The 17,671-nt window shown below is 37.0% G+C and overlaps 1 protein-coding gene across 1 annotated transcript; it reads right to left on the bottom strand.

The window, feature by feature from the left end:
* Nucleotides 1-17,406, bottom strand: LOC139715888 (scavenger receptor cysteine-rich domain-containing protein DMBT1-like). The gene is made up of 6 exons (XM_071627437.1): nt 17,255-17,406; nt 10,931-11,242; nt 10,193-10,501; nt 8,856-9,164; nt 1,851-2,160; nt 1-704 (listed from the first exon to the last, which is right to left on the bottom strand). Exons 1-5 carry the CDS (start codon nt 17,316-17,318, stop codon nt 1,856-1,858), a joined length of 1,299 nt encoding a protein of 432 aa, XP_071483538.1. The 5' UTR covers nt 17,319-17,406; the 3' UTR covers nt 1-704; nt 1,851-1,855.
* Between the last annotated feature and the right edge of the window lie 265 nt (nt 17,407-17,671).

Raw genomic sequence — 17,671 nt, 5'->3', positions numbered from 1 at the left:
TGAGTTTTTCGATGCAAAGAAACTTTATTATGGCAATGTAACCGCCACCTTGGTGAAATTTCTGGAATAACCGTATAGTCGAAACAGAGAAAAACAAAGACAAAGACAAATATCTACTTAAACATCATAGCTATATAATCCGTTTTCACTCCGCAATGCTTTTTTTCCAAATGAAATGGGTGTACAACATTCACCTAAAACTTCTTCATTGGAATTTGCCTAAATTTTGTCTTTAGACATCTAACCGATTTAGAGTAAGAACGAAAAAGTACACATCTATCTTGAAGAAAATAAAACCAAATAGAACTGTTGAATTCCTAAGTCCCCTCTTGTGCAATGTTTACATGTTTTACTGAAGGCTGAAGAAAAAAAATAAATTAGGCATCATTGTCCTTACACCATTGTCATTCTCATTATAAGCCTATATAACCAACTAGCTTCAAAAATCAACTATGTAGTTGCGCATTTCCCATTTAGTTAGCTGGTGAAGAATATAGTGTAGTTATATATCAAGAATTTAAATGCCATTAGGAAGAAAAATTATACATCAAGAAGTTTAATGCCATATGGAAGAAGAATTATCTAAATGATTTCGTAAAGAATTCCCAGCTGTCGTAGCTTGCACTGCTAAGAAGGCATCTTCATCTGGGCCCTAAACTCTCCGTCGAACTGCGAGGTCATTCGTCAAAACAGTAATACAGTACCTAAAAAACGAAAACATAACATTATATTTAATAGCAAACATCTGGCTAAACAAATTAAGAATACAATGAATAATTCCAGAAAAGAGAAATTAATTGTCATTGTGACATTAGAGCAGTTCTTGCGGAAAAGCATGTCCTACCTATATCCAAAATTCCTACCTCTTTTTCAAAATTCAAATGAATAACAACTAATGTGCTTTCATGAACGTTGACGTGACTTACCACACGTTCCCACAAGTTGTAGCTATAAAACTTAAAAAGTGAAATCTTATCGATATTTAGCTTTCTCTATTTCGCTCCGGAAGTACAAGTAAATCTCATGTAGAGAAGTTACCGACGCTAATACCTAATAAGTTAGATATTGTATGCAGTCTTTACATTTCAAAGTTACTAAAGGTGGTTTGTAATCGTACTCGTAAACGTTTTTTATCGGTTTTTTTTTCTTAAAGGAGACTTCCGGATGATTGTCAGATTTTTACATTTGAACAACTATAAATTAGTTATGCTGAGGACAGAGCTTTAGAATATTGTGATAATTGGGATGAAGAATACGAATATTTTTAAGATTTAGAACAAATTGCCATGAACAAGGATGATGACATGGCAGAGTCACCAAAAGAATGCATGAGTTGGGGCTCAAGGAACCAGAACAAAAGAAGAAGGCATGCATAGATTATACACAGGTGAACTGGCAAGCAAACGGTATTGTAATGGAATTACACTGATATATTTCTAAAATATGTGAACCTCCTATGTCATCATCCTTGTTCAGTGTAATTTGTTTAATGTTTTTACAAAGCATTGACTTGTTTCTCTGCTCAAGAACCACAATAAATTCCACAAATCTATACATGGACTTGTCGATTTATGTACTACATGATGTAAAATTACGAAAATCGTCTGGAATGTCCCTTTAAATTATTATTTGGGGTGCTAGAATGGCTGATTATAATATCGCTTCAGAGAGGTCATCAACACTTTACTGTTAAGAATGAAATGGGGGAGACCGCTCTTACGACTCTTAAGTTCAGGCCATATGAATAAAATGGCATATTCTCCAGGCCATATAGGTTAGACAAAACAAAAGAAAGAAAGAAGAAGAAGTGAAGCGAATAAGTGTCAAAAACGAACTTTCCAAGCCCTCACTTTATTTAGGTACATCTCACTCCAGCATCTTCGAAATGGAAGCAGTTGTGGACTCCTATCCCACGGTTGGAGCAGCTGAAAATGCACTGTTCGTTTCCTGTGCACTCGACGTCGTCAAGGAAGATCGGCCCAGATCCTTCTCCGAACTCTGCGCTGGAGAAGGCTTCAGAGGCCTGGGAATAACCGAGACGTCTGCAGACCACGTTGGCATCCTCGATATCCCAGAGATCATCACACACAGTTCCCCAGGCACCATTGTACAACACCTCCACCCTTCCTTCACTTTCCGACTCGCCCCCAACTAGTCGCACTGAGACAGATAAGGTCGAATGAGAAGGAAGAGCTGCCTTAAAAATATAAAATGCGACTATAATTCGTTTTGAAGTTTGTGAATAGCTGATGGTTTTATTTCAGGGCGCAATTAACATTCCCACTAATGTAATCACCGATATTAGGGATTTGAGTAGCTCATGACATGAATAATTTCACAGAATAAGCCCATAATGTATGTGCTGAAAGAACGAGAGGAAAAAAAACGAAACTTGCTTACTATAGGTACAATTAACGTTAATAGCATAGTGCCTGTTCTTGTAATATGTCAACAGAAAAATCAAAATGTTTGAGAAAGCTACACTTTTATAGAACTTTCACGGTGACTGAGTGCCTATTACAACTGCCAGCCAGGCCAAAACATTTGATTTTAGTTAAAGCTACTTTGATCCACCAATAGGAAATTAAAGCTGTCCTGAAACAGGTAATCGTTAGTGGAACATGTTATTTCACTGCAAGTGACACACACTGCACAAAGTATACAAGGATAATGAAAAAATAATTTGCTACTATTCCTATACCTACTCTGGCCAGAATAGTCGCCTTTGCCAATAAGATGTTTCGACATAATGGAGCTCAGACATTAGAATTTTGTTGTTTTTTCCTCTTTTTTCAAAGTAAAAATGGTATTGGCCAACTTATCGCATCCTATTAAGTTTATTAAGAAGAAAAGAAACATTGTAGACAACACTCTTGCGTTCTATGAACTGTTATGTTTTTTGAGCGTAAAGTTTATTTCCAAGTTCAACAATAACATTAAAAAAAAAACTGACTGTGTCTTGCCACAAGGCATTTCAACTATGCAGTAACCACCCCACAGAATAGGTTCACCGACCCGACATATTATCCAATCTCAACTTGTATTGCTAATCTATGCTCATGCATTTGAACTGTTGTTTGTCCACATTCTATGCTGTTATGATATCTCTATAGCATTACGAGCACCTGCTTACATTTAAATGCACTTGTTTTGTCCGGTTACTCGCCTGACATGCCTGAATTGGCCGCACAGCTCGCCGAGTCGACATACCTATTAGTAGTCAGATGTTATTTTGGCACCATTGTGGCGCTACCTTGTCATATTGTTCGTTAATAGTCACATATCCCTGATCATGTACATTAATGGTTGAATGAGTTTCCTTCAATAGCCATACATTATCTGATGTCCATACAACAGCGGTACAGACTCTGTCTGAACTATTTTTACACTGGTTCCGTCCCTTTTGACTTTCTTTTTCCTATATTGTTTAACAAAAGTATACCAAAAAGGTGTATATATAATTTGATATCTTCTACAAACTCGTCATTAGAGTAAACGCCATGATTATGTATTACGTTACTCTTCTGCCATTTGCTTCTGTGTATTTTTGCTTCGGAAGCCCACAGAGACACTCGATTTGTTCTTGTTATTGTGTTGTGTGTGTTCTATGTCACTCTCTGTTAATGCCTCTGTACATTCTCACTTACCTTATTCTGCTTTTTCTCGTTTCACGTTCTTCTTCTCCGCAGCGATCTTCTGCTTATCGTGATTTTGACGTCGTTTATGCTTATAGATTACTTCAGTGTATTGCCTCTTTCTGACGACTAGTCATTTTCTTGTACCATCCACTTATCTACGATATCCTAGTTTTGCTGATATCGCAGACTTTTGTAATCTCGTCTCGTATCTTCAATTATGGCTAATTTTCTTAATGCTCCTTTTAATTCCGTATCGAATGATGACTTTTTTGAATTGTTTAGGAACACCAGTTTAGACTCTGACCCAGTTAGCGGGCTAACCAGCATACGATCCACCCCTTATGATGATTTTGTTACCGAAAACCTGAATACAGCAGCTAGTGAATTGCCTCATGATTTTAGTAATGATCTCACTCAAAATATGTTGTGCAATTATATCACAGTGAATCAATACAAAGATATGATTCACAACTTCTCTGAGGATACGTTTTCTTTATTACACTTAAATATAAGGAGTTTGAATAAACATTTTGATGATTTAAAGTTTTTATTAGAATCTGATGAAAGTCAGTCGCTATCGGTTATCGGATTAAGTGAGACATGGTTAACTTCCAATGCAGGAAATTCTTTTGCAATCGATGGTTACGATTTATTTGTTAATAATAGGCCTGATAAGAATGGTGGGGGTGTTGCATGTGTTGCATTGTACATATCATGTTGCTTTGAGTCTATTGTCCATGAAGGTATTTCTAGAATGGACAATGCTGTTGAATCTTTGTTCATAAAAATTCTCATCCCAGGATGTAGAAATCTTATGGTAGGCATTATATACAGACCTCCTAACTCAAACGCCAATGATTTTTAACGTATTACTCAGATTTGGCAAATTCACATGTTTTTCCGAAATAAGGATTGCGTTTTGCTCGGCGATTTTAATATTGATTTGCTCGGCGATTTTAATATTGATTTGCTGAAGTCTGAGCATGATAATATCTCTAGTGATTTTCTTCACACACTTCTATCCTCATCCTTTCTCCCGCTTATCTCCAAACCCACACGTATTACAGATCGTTCTGCCACCCTCATTGACAACTTTTTTTGTAATATTTTACCCCTCCCCGATTCTTTCAGATATGACTGATTATTTTCCAATAGTGACTTATTTTATTCATAAAACATCATCTAATATTAAACCTCTGTCATTTCCTTTGTTTAGTCGTAGAGTTTCACCCGAAAAGTTAGCTAGTTTTGATGTGGCTCTCGAGAATGCTGACTGGTCAGGAGTGTTTGGCAGCGATGATATCAATATATCTTTTCATAATTTTATGGAAATATTTAATCACCATTTAGATGATGTAATTCCAAAACAAAAAAGTAGAACAGACTATAAAAAAATTACTCAGGTTACCTTGGATCTCAAAATCAATCCTTCGTTCAATTAATAGGAAAAATCGTTTGTATCATAAGTATAAGTTGGAAAAAACTGAGCGATCGAAAAATAGATATACATCATACAAAAGTACTTTGACAATGATTTTACGTTCTGAAAAGAAAAGATATTACTTCAAGCAATTCTCGAGATATAGGTTTGATATGAAAAATACTTGGAAAATTCTGAAACAGGCCATGAATGTTCCGAGTAAACACTCTGACATTGACAAGATTAAAGTGAATGATGAATTAATGAATGATTCTCTTCATATTGAAAATATCTTTAAATTCCTATTTTTCAAAAATAGGTTAAAATTATGCTCAAACTATTCCTGCAACAGAAACTCATTCTACTGAATTCTTAGGCCAGCGCAACTCTGATTCCATATTTTTTACACTAACTAATAGATTTGAAATTATTGATATAGTTTCCTGTTTTGAGAACAAACGAAGTTCTGGTTATGATGAGATAGATAATGTTATACTTAAGGGTGTTATTTCCTCCATTGCTGATCCACTTGTTCACATATTTAATTTGTCAATCCTCAACGGTGTGTTTCCGGATAAAATGAAATTGGCTAAAGTAATACCAATATTTAACCCTAACTAGGCCGGGCTATTTAGGTAGATGATAGAGCCGGGGGGGGGGGGGGGCTCCCAGGCCCCCCCCCCCCTCCGGATCTCGGCCATCGACCGCGCGATCGCGACGAAAATTGGCACACGCATTGCCTATGATGTAATCTAAAGTACCATGAAGTTAATTTTTTCAAAAATTATCATTTACACTAAATTATGCTAATTTATGCATAATGATGCATGAAATCAGACAGTTTGGTATAAATCACTAAATAAAGCTCAAAACAGGCACAATTTTGGTGTAAATATTCTTTTTAGTGTCCTTAGCAAATGTAAGGGAAAAAATTGCACAATCAGAAAAAATTTCCTTAGTATTTTATTGCTTTTTGAATTTCTTATGTATTACTTTGTTTTTCCGACTTTATGTTTTTCATTGTTTTTTCGATGAAATTCGTCCGTGACATTGTTCCGAACAAGAAAATGCGTTATTAATTGATTTTAATCAATAAACCCCCAAAATAATCATGCTTTTATGAAATTTGCCTGTAAACACAGTTTGCATTGAAATTGTACACAAATTCACGTTTTCGAGCAATTTTTGGTCTGACATGCCCATGCATATTTATGCGCAACTTCAGAACCTCGCACCCGAGCGTCGCAAGTTTGGTGTCAAAAGATGCGGGAGACTCGAAAGAAAAAAGTCATGAAACGTCGCGGCGATAGCTTCTCACGATAGCGATACATCGCGCGAAACGTCGAGGGGGGGGGGGGCCTCAGAGGCCCCCCCCCCCCCCCCCCCCCGGCCTAGTTAGGGTTAAGAAAGGTGATAAACTTGTAGTCAGTAATTATCGCCCAATTTCATTATTGTCCTCACTGTCTAAGGTTTTAGAAAAACTTATTTATAAGAGAATGAGCAATTTTTTGAAGGTACATGAAGTTTTTACGAACTCTCAGTTTGGTTTTCGTGAGAAACATAGTACTTCGCATGCTCTTTTATAATTCGTTGATAGAGTAGTTCATGCCATTCATAATCATTCTCATTTAGTTAGTAGTTTCTTGGACTTCTCCAAGGCCTTCGACACCATCAATCATGACATTTTACTTTATAAATTATCGCATTATGGAGTGCGTGGGAAGGCCTTGGAGTGGTTCAAGAGTTATTTGTTCGATAGAGAACAATTTGTTACAATTAAAAACAATGATTCAGTTATCAGAGAAGTTAAATGTGGCGTCCCACAGGGAAGTCTTTTAGGGCCGTTATTGTTCATTATTTATATCAATGATTTTTGTCGTGTATCTGATGATTTCTCTTTTATTCATTTTGCAGATGATACAAACGTATTTTTTGCCCATAATGATATTGATTTTCTTGTTCACAAAATTAACATTGAATTGAATAAAGTGACAAATTGGGTCAGAGCTAATAAGTTATCACTTAATGCTAAAAAAAACGAAATATATGATTTTCAGCAATACTGTTGATAGTTTAAACACAAATATAGTTTTAGATGATTCTCATCTACAAAGAGTATCAAATATTTAATTCTTGGGGGTCATTGTAGATGATAAACTTTCCTGGAAATCACATGTTGATAATACTTGTAATATAATATCGCGTAGTACAGGTGTTATTAATAGATTGAAATTTCATATTCCACAAAAAACATTACTTATGTTATATTCGTCGTTAATATTGCCTCATTTGAATTATGGAGTTTTAGTTTGGGGCAACACGCATCAGAATTTACTTGAAAGAGTGTCACTCTTGCAGAAGAAAGCCATCCGCATTATCTGCCATTCCCCTGTACGTTCTCATACAAACACGTTGTTTGCCTCCAATAAGCTCTTAAAAATTAAAGCTTTATTTTTGTATAATTTAGGCCAATTTATGTACAAGTATTGTAACAATTTGCTTCCATCTATTTTTGATTCCACGTTCCTAAAAAACCAATCATTTCATGAATATCCCACTAGGCGTTCCAATGAATTTCATTTACCCCTCTTACGCACGATCCTTGCTAAAAATACACTTATTTATATCGGCCCAAATTATTGGAATTCTCTGAATCATGATATAAAAAACGCCCCATCCATACATTCTTTCAAGAGGAGACTGAAGTCCTTTCTATTGCAGTCGTATGACTATGCAGGACACAACTAGCCATTTGGCATTCTTTCTCACGTACAGACTTACTCACTTTTTCCTCTTTGAAGAATAAATTGTAATCTTTTGGATGTCTGCTGCCATCTACGCTTTCGCCAAAAGAGTCAAAGACATGAATGTCTGTCTTATTCTTGTTCTCACGTCCCTTCATTTCTTTGCTTTTCTCCTTTCAGACGCTACAATATCACCTTTTTTTTTCCTCCACAACTATCATCTGTTTCTCTTGACACGCTTCTGTCGAAGATCGCTGTCTCTGTTGTGCATTTTCGTGTGCCATTTTGTCTTCTATTTGTTAATCGTTTCCATTCCGTTTTGTCCCGTACAGCCTTTTCTTCAGTAGTTGTTTTGTTGTCTAGTCTTGTTTCATGTTTGTTCGCCTCTGTTAGTCTTGTCCATCCCGTTTTGTCCCGTGCAGCCTTTTCTCCAGCAGTTGTTTTGTCTAGTCTTGTCCTATGTTGTTCACGTCTATGATAGTAAGTGTATTTATCTGTGAATCTATTTCTCAGTGGGCTTCCAGACTTCTTCCTCTTTTTTTTCTCTCCTTTTGTTTTTATGATGCTTCAATCAATCTTTCCATTGATGTTATTATTCCAGAGGGGCCCACATTCTACAAGCTCTGTCTTTTTAGTGGGTCTCTCCATTTTTCGCACTTTAAGCAAAGTTATACATGTACTTTATTTCGATCACTTCTGTGTTTTTTTTTTACTACAATGTATAATTACTATAAGGTCCTCCTCAATTGTTTTACATTTTTTTCGATACATAATGTTCTGTTTACCTTATTCTCTGTTGTCAAAAGAAGTGTAACTTATATGTTTTGTCGAAAAATGAAATAAACTTTGAATTGAATTGAATTGATTTCTCTGAACTGTACCTGATACATTTTGTGAACATTTTATATACAAACGATTCTTATAACTGAATAAATGCATGAATAGAGTTGACTTATCTAATATCATCATTGTAATTATTATTATTATCATCATTATTTTCATCATCATATTGTTGCTGTTGTTGTTGTTGTTGTTGTTTTAATGCGTACTTACCTTCTGGGGAGCATTGAACTCCTGCATCCTCGTAATGGTGACAGTTGTGATCACCGAAGTCGGAACGTGGGCATCTAACAATGGATGATTCTGTTCCCGAGCACTCAACGTCATCGAGCAAGATGCGTCCAGTTCCCTCTCCAAACACAGCTTCCGAAAAGGCTTCTACAGCACTTTCAAATCCGAGACTTCGACAGACCACATTGGCGTCGTCAATATCCCAGAGGTCATCGCACACGGTTCCCCATTCTCCATCATGCAGGATCTCTACCCTTCCCTCGGATGAACAATCACCACCGACGAGGCGAACTTGGTAGGATTTCGAAGAGACAGGGACACACAAACTTAAGAAACGTACTGGATGCATGTCCACTCCATTGCTATGTGCTCCCATGTATTTATATTCAATACGGGAATGTCTAAAGAAAAATGATACCAGTATTAAAATCAAACGTGTTTTGCTTTTCCCAAAATAATGCGAGGCAAAGTGGAGAGACATAATCATTCCAACACATTGAAAGAGCGGAATGATATTCTTTGATCTTTATGCATTAACTCTTATAATGTAAGAACTAATTGTCCGGGAGTGACATAACGCGATGCGTTTAGTAAGCCGCAATACACTGATACCGGGGTCAGTTTATAGCTAGGGCGTTACAAAATATAATATCGGGAGGAAGGATACATTGCCGACAACCTTGATTTTGAATGAAACATTGATATTACTAGCGAAGGGTCTTGAGTACTTCAAATACCTTTAACGACCATGGTTTTAAAGGAAAATGAACAAACACCTGGTCAGTATGAACTCAGCATATTTTCTGTTATGATGAAAACCTCCAAATAAAAAAAAACCCTTTGTGATTGTTTGTGTAATTCCCCAAACTTTAAGTGAAATATTCTTTTCCTGTTTCTGCCGCACTGACGTATCACAGATATCAAAAGCTGAAACAGAATGCTTTAATAAAGTTTATAAAAAATAAGTTTTTCTTTTATTTGATAAAAGTGCTTTCCAAACACAAGTACCATGAAGTCTGAGGGCTGTTTGCAAATTGCGGATTAAACCTAAAACAACGAGCTACAGGGGGTCGGTTTATTCAAACGCGGGAATCATTACAAACGTGATCACTCTTGTGTTGTATGGACATCTATCATTCTGACTTCAATCTAAAAATTACCCATAAACACGCCTTCTTCTTTAGAAAACCGCCGTGTGGCTATCAAGCCCCGCAACCGCAACCACGACCATAGTCTTATGTCTATCTATCTATATGCAGACACGTCGGTGTTCCACCGTATATCAGCAGTAACCATTACGACAGTGCATGTACATGTACCTCCTTGAGAGCATCTCACTCCCGCATCTTCAGAGTGGGCGCAGTTGTGGATCCCGGGTCCGGCGTTTGGACAATCGAAGAGACCTGCCTCGTTACCGATACATTCAACGTCGTCTAGTACGATCTCGCCAGATCCTTCTCCGAATGCAGCATTTGTCGTTGCCTCGAGCGCAGGACCATGGCCAAGGTTAGCGCAAACTACATGTGCGTCTTCCAAATCCCAATAGTCGTCGCAGACAGTCCCCCACTCCCCGTCGAAATAGACTTCCACCCGTCCCTCCAGCACGGAATTACCTCCGACGATTTCAACTGGATCATTTAACGGAAAACAGTTATAAAGCCATAATAATTGAATTCATTCGTTTACTTCTTACTTGCGGCCTCATGCATCTCTCAATACTTGAAAATTTTCTTAAACAACCACCCCACCACCACCACCACAAAAAAATGCAATGAACAATATGCATTGAATTTTGAAAGAGCCTCTGTAGTCTTGAGAGTATAGAACATCCAATTCTAAAGACAATGATTTTCCATACATAACACAGAGTTATGTCCGTCTTCAAAAAAGGTTCTATACAAATACTGACTTTAAGTAGAAAGTCATGACTAAATTGCCTCTTAGGATAAATTGTGAGGTTGATTGTTTACCTTGTTTTTCTCCAATCTTTAAAAGTGTTCAGAAATATTGTAGCGTATAAGGCCTGAATGAAGTTCAAATAAAAGGTGTCCCATTACCGCGTGGAGAGCTGCATTCAACTCCTGCGTCTTCGTGATGCCCACAGTTGTGATCCCTGATGCCGTTATGATCGCAGTCAATAATGGATGATTCAGTTCCGTAGCACTCGACGTTATCGAGAAAGATGGTGCCTGTACCCTCTCCGAAGTGAGCGTCTGACAGAGCTTCTACGGCGCCGTCATACCCAAGACTTCGACAGACCACATTGGCGTCGTAAATATCCCAGAAGTCATCGCACACAGTTCCCCATTCTCCATTGTAGAGGATCTCTACCCTTCCCTCACGGACAGACCCACCACCAACGAGGTGGACTTGTTCATTGATAGAAAAGAAATACATTGGAGAAAATTGAAAGCATGCTCACTCAACTCTTTGTTTAGTTTACCTTTACCACTCTACTAAAGGTATTGAATCTGACCTGTAAATTTTCAGGCCCATGATACAGCCGAGCTTCAAGATAGATTTGACCATAAGGGTGATGTTCGCAATTCCGAAGATTCGTTAATCCAACACACAAATTCCCTTTACCTGCAGATTCGTTTACCAGAAACTGAAATAAGATTGTGGTAAGTTTTGTAATAGTGCTGTATATTGTACAAGCTTATCCTTGGGTTTTATATTTAAATGTCTAAAGAAACCAGCTGGTAATGATTTTTGGCCGATAAAGCATTAATTTACTTGACTCAAATTTTCTGCGTCCTGTGTCTTCTTCAGGAGTCTTGACGTCATCCCACGAGACCGACACCCATGCCACGAGTCATACAGCTACAGCTCACGAGACCGACATTGAACATAGGTCCATGCGTCATACAGCCCGCGAGTTCGACACTAGGCAAATACAGCCCATCATTTCGACACCAAGCGAAAAAAAGAGGGCTTACCAGACCGACACCACGCAAAGCCCAGGAGACCGACACTACTTAAAAGAGGCTCACGAGACCGACAAGATGAACAGCGTCATCTATAGGTCAACTACGAGTGTGTATCCGTACAGGGTACACGTGTTGCATGAAGAGGGGTAAATAACATGGCGACTGTGGACATCTACTTGGATGTAGTGTACCATGAACGATGCATGGCTTCAAGCTTAGGTCTTTCATAGTGACATTTCCTAATTTTGATTTGTTTTCCCCATTTCTAGCTGGAAGATATTTATAGGCAGAATGTAAGATTTTTCTTCTTTTTCATCTCTCCATTAGTTAAGTATTACAATGTTACAATGTAGCTATCCTGCGCTGGTAAGGAGTTATAGAGAACCAATTATTTGTCTCCGTAACTATAATGTATGATATTGATGCAAACTTTTTATATCGCAGCGAGGATCCTCGATTTATTGGCTTGTGTTTGTGATATAATCATTCTCCTAAAAAACGGTAATTTTTTGAAAGAATAAAGCTGATTTCATAGATGCATTATTTTTGTTTTCCTGAATCATAACAGATACCTTGAAAGGCCATTGCGTTATTTTGTTTAAATTCACATTAAATCCACGTTTTTGGTGATTACTACGCCACCTCCAGATCATGTAAAGCAGGATATGCACTGGGATGTGCGCTGGTATGCGCTGGTATGCGCTTGGATACTGATCATTTTGGGAAATATTGTCTAACTAACTTTTCAAGTGGACTTTTTCTAGCAGGCTGACCTGAATAATTATGCTCATTATTTTGCCTGGGGTTCTTTTCCTGAGTGAGTGTATGTAGGAGGGGACAGGACGGCTTCGATGGATAAATTCTTCTACATCATTAAAAAAAAAAGAAAAATGGGCGACGAAGCTACAATTTTTCATGAAGAACTGTTATAAACTATAACAACAAAATTATTATAATGAGGCGCTTTTAAGGAATTTTGATATACATAGCAGTCACATTTTCTTTGAAGGTCCAACACTAGAGTGTAATTACCATGGCAGTGCACCATCTTTTTTTAATCTTTTTATTTTAAAACTATTAAGGGAGGGGGACAAGACTACCCGAAAATGTAGCGGAGTTAACATGCAAACGACGGTGCCTCTGCATTTTAGGAATTAAAGTACATGTTCAAAGATCTGGTGCACACTTGTAATGAATTCCATCAGTTTTTGCACAAACAATTACACACACACACACACACACACACACACACACACACATAAAGATCTTGAAAATTCCTGGGGTGAGAGAGGGCAACTGACGCAGTAACATCTTTCCAATCACTTGTTTTTTTCCCTATATCACTATCAGGACACCCTATACAACGATCATGCATTCTCCATTGGTTTATAGATGGCGCTGTTCATCCTGACGGTCCCTCTCGTGGGCCTTATTTGCCCAGTGTCGGTCTCGTGAGCCTGAGTCTTCCTGTGACGTTCGAATCAAATTTTTCATCCCTTGTTTCTTAAAAAAAAAAAAAAACCTAGGTTGAAGTCTTTTTAACGGTTTGATGAAACTGTTAAGTTTTTGTGGGCTCGGGACATGATAACCATAATAAATAAAATTCATTTGATGTGTTCCGCGTGCTCTCATTATTTGCTTGTTTGGGGTTTTTGTTGTTATTGATGTTGATGTTGTTGCTGCTGTTGTTGTTTTTTTTTTTCGCTAATGCACGAGGGTGCGAAAGGTGTGCAAAAAACGTAACTGCACTGCGTGCCCTGGACAGATTACCAATATTGCAACGTGCAGGTAGCTCCGCGCGTTCCAACAGCCCAAACGATCGCTTTGATTCATTCCTTTGTCTGCACGGCCAATCGAACAGCCGTCCGATTGTATCTAAATAAATGCAAAGTTCAACAAGCTGATATCAGAGTTCATAAAAACGTTTTACAAAGCAGATGATGCACTGGTTTAAGTCTATGATGATAGTTGAGATGCAGTACCCTCGAATGTGTATGCCTCTCCACCATAAATCAACGCATTCTCACTTGTATAATACAAAGCGTTTTTTTTTTTTCTATATTTTTCCTGTGTTGGACGTGTTGGAAGGCGAATTTACACAGAGAAGTGGAAGCAAATATACAAACAAGATATCAGGCATTCATTTGTGTGGGAATGTGAGGGCAAGAATTGTAGCCATGATATCGGAATACAAATAATAATAACAATAATGATAATATCACAATAACTCCTTTACCCTCTTTTTTCACATCTGGAATGAAGTAGAATTTAATTAATTCTATGCACTTTGTTGATATTGAAATATGTTTTATTTATCATTCTAATGAACTACATCAGGATGAATCAGGATGAATCGGGATGAAATCAGTCATTTCACCGACAAAATGACTGATTTTGTAATGAAATAGGCCATGCGACACTTGGCGCCCCAAACAAAACTACGGTCTTTGTCCATAGTTTAAACCATGGGCAAAGATTGTACCACCTTCGTGAATTCGGGACTTTTAGTTTGCGTAGAATAAATATAAAGACAAGCAGCTAGTTATTTCGGGGGAGATGTCATTCCAGTCTCTGGGGCCTGTATACATTATATATACATTATCGTTTTTTGTTTTTGTTTTTGTTTTTGTTTTCAGCGAAAATTGCTCTTGTACGTGGAAGGTGAAATACGTTGCTTTGGCGGGTAGGAAAACCGTGAATCAAATTATTATTATATTCCTAACATACAAATAAAAAAAAAAAATTCCGGTAACTTCTTGGCGGAAAATTGATACATAAATATGCCGACGTTATAACTGAATATAGATAGATCTGATGTTTTCAGTATTTTGTTTTCGAAGAATAGATAACAAATGTTCGCATTGGAAAATTTCCGGTATGGTTGATATTTCTTATGGCACGCTTTTGAATACGTAACAGCACATCAAGAAGAGTTCTAGTTGCATTTCCACCTTACAAAAATACCATAATTAAGATACAGAGATATCAAAGTGGAATAAAGATTATACAAAATTTGACAAGAAAAAAAAATACTCTTAAGTTTATCAAGAACACCCATGTTTCTGGAAAGAATATTACGTCGATATTGCTATCACTATCAATGAAAAGCCCTAAAAGTTTTGTACAATTAACTTGGTTTTATTCAGTTTCATTAAAATACCTGATATGAAGGGGAAGCGTTTGAAGACTGTTACTAAAAAGCATACAGTGAGTTTTATCTATATCGAGTGATAAGTGTTGGCGGGTCTAGGGCAATTACCCCCTGGGCAATTACCCCGCACCCTTCCCCTGGTCCTAATCCTAATCCTAATCCTGAACCTAATCCTATCCCTAACTCAAACTCCTAACCCTAACCCTAACCCTAACCCTAATCGTTACTCTAAGCTTACCACTAACCAGTATTTAGCCGGGGGGTAATTGCCCTCTCGGGGTAATTGCCCGGATACGGTGTTGGCATTTATCCAAGACTGTTATAGCGTCAATGAGAGTATAAGGATCTCTGTGTGTACAGAACAAATTGGAGTCATCAGCAAAATATATCAAGGAAAAATTGCGAGGAACAAGGAAGATCGTTGATCTACAAAATAAACAGAAGTGGGCCTAATAATAAGCAACCCTGCGGGACACTACAAGGAAATTAACTTCAACTGAGAATCGCGGCCATTTATAGTCACAAATTGTTTTCTGTTAGATAAATAATATCGAAATCAGTCCAAAACTTTCCCAAGTTTTTATAACAATGCCGCAGCTTGTAAATCAAAATATCGTGGTCGAAAGCCTTTGAAAAAAATCAAGAAAAACTCCAATAGTGTGGGAGACATCATCTATCACTTGAGCAACTTTATGGATAAAAGTGAGTAAGGCATGAGTCGTACTGTAATTTTTCCTAAAACCAAATTGGGAGTTACAAAAAACTTCACACTTTTCATACTTTTCAGGAAATGTGTGTGTGCGCGTATATACCAGTCTTTCAAGAATAAACTACATGTATGTTGAAAATGAAGTCAGCAGAGAAATAGGTCATAATTTAATCAATTTTTTCCTTTTTTAAAGATTGTTACTACTCTAGCTATTTTTCTTCTTTGAGGAACTATGCTATATAGGCGATAACGATAAATCAAAAATGTGTGTTAATAGTGAAACTACTTCATTAATGATATTCTTAAGGAGAAAATTTGTGATTCCGTCACATCCCGAGCTTTTCTTGGTGTTCAAATTTTGCACGATATCTTTAATTTCCTCTTCAATGACTGGTTCGAAAAAAAAAAAGAGACTGCTGATTCTGATCTTTTGAAAAGTAATGGAATTCAGTGTTTGAATGCGGGGTTCTTGAAAAGCTTGCCTCTTATAACATGTGGCAAGTCGTACTGGCATTTCTCTGGAATTCATAACTTTCAGAAAAATGTGATCCTTGATATCACAAAAATTGCTCATGTATAGATTCAATCTATTATATCAAAAGACGTCAGTTGTTGACAAAAGAAAGCCAATTCTCGATATCACTAAAATATTTCTTCAAATCAATGTGAATTAACCAATAGTATCAAAGACAATTAGTTATCTCTAACATGTTAATATTCTTGATATAAGGAAATGATTTTGAGTTATGAAGAAGGAAAAAAAAACCATGTTGATTTCATTATAACAAAAAATAATTACAAAGTTAACATATATAGATTTTATGAAACCAAAGGTGAGATTTTTCGGATAGCAAGCTAGTGGCATTTCTTCATTTTCAAAAACAAACACACAAATCCTTTCTGATGGCACAATTCGTTTCTTATTCAAATTCACGATTTTTTTCAGGTTTCAGATTTCAGTGCTTATTTACGTCGATGTAGTGCAATTTGTCTATCAATTCGTTACTTGCTATACATTCCAAATTCTTTACATCACAAATTTAATTCTTGACATAACAAACTCTTCTCGTATATACGAGAATATATAAGTTTCCTATATAAGTTTCCTAAAAACCTTTCATACCACAAAGTTTTCTTCAGAAAAAGTGTGGATATTAAGACTATTAAGACTTTGAATTTGCCAACGAAAGTACAGAAAGGGGTTTGAAAATGTTTTCAGTTTATGATACAAGAAGTTATATTTCTCGGATAGCAAAGCGACTTTCTTCATTTTCACACACACACACACACACACACACGCACACATCCTTTCTGATAACAAGAATTCGTTTCTTGTTCTGTCACACATTCCAAATTCTTGACATCACAATTTGAATTCTTGATAAAACAAATTCTATTTCTCGTATAGGAAAGCTTTCATGACACATTTCATACCACAAAGTTTTCTAATAAGAAAAAAAAAAATTGAATATTAAGACTTTCTTGAAGACTTAGCATTATGCCAACGAAAATACAGAAAGGGCAAAGGTTTGACTGGCCATTAAAAAACAAACAAACAAACAAACACACACACAAACAAACAAAAACTCACCATTGGCAGAAGCGGTAGACAACAGCGACAACACCACAAGCGTTGCGATGATCATTTTGCTCATCTTCAACGCGTCAAGTGATAGACGATGCTCCCTGCAAAAAGGTTCGACTTACCGTGTAAAGTGAGAAACTGCTAATTCAAAGTCGCGTTTGAATGCGCTCTCATCATTCGTACAAAATCTCCGTATTTATAACATATTTTTTGAATGGCAACGGACACGCCCCCAGCACTTCGTTCAGCGTCACAAGGCAACCTGACACCCCAGGAGCGTGTCTGCAGAAAATATTATGTTTCGTTAAACACCAAAACGACTCTGAAAGGTATACTCGGTGAGTGGTACTTGCTCTTGATATCAACGTCCATCACCTTAATAAGACGACTTTATACAAGGAGTAACGCTATATCATCAAGAGA

This window comes from Diadema antillarum, unplaced genomic scaffold (assembly GCF_040938485.1).
Source record: "Diadema antillarum isolate AM-2024a unplaced genomic scaffold, OU_Dant_1.0 scf00000057, whole genome shotgun sequence".
Lineage (NCBI taxonomy): Eukaryota > Metazoa > Echinodermata > Echinoidea > Diadematoida > Diadematidae > Diadema > Diadema antillarum.
Note: the sequence above shows the minus strand (reverse complement) of the source record. Positions and strands in the feature narration are given on the sequence as shown.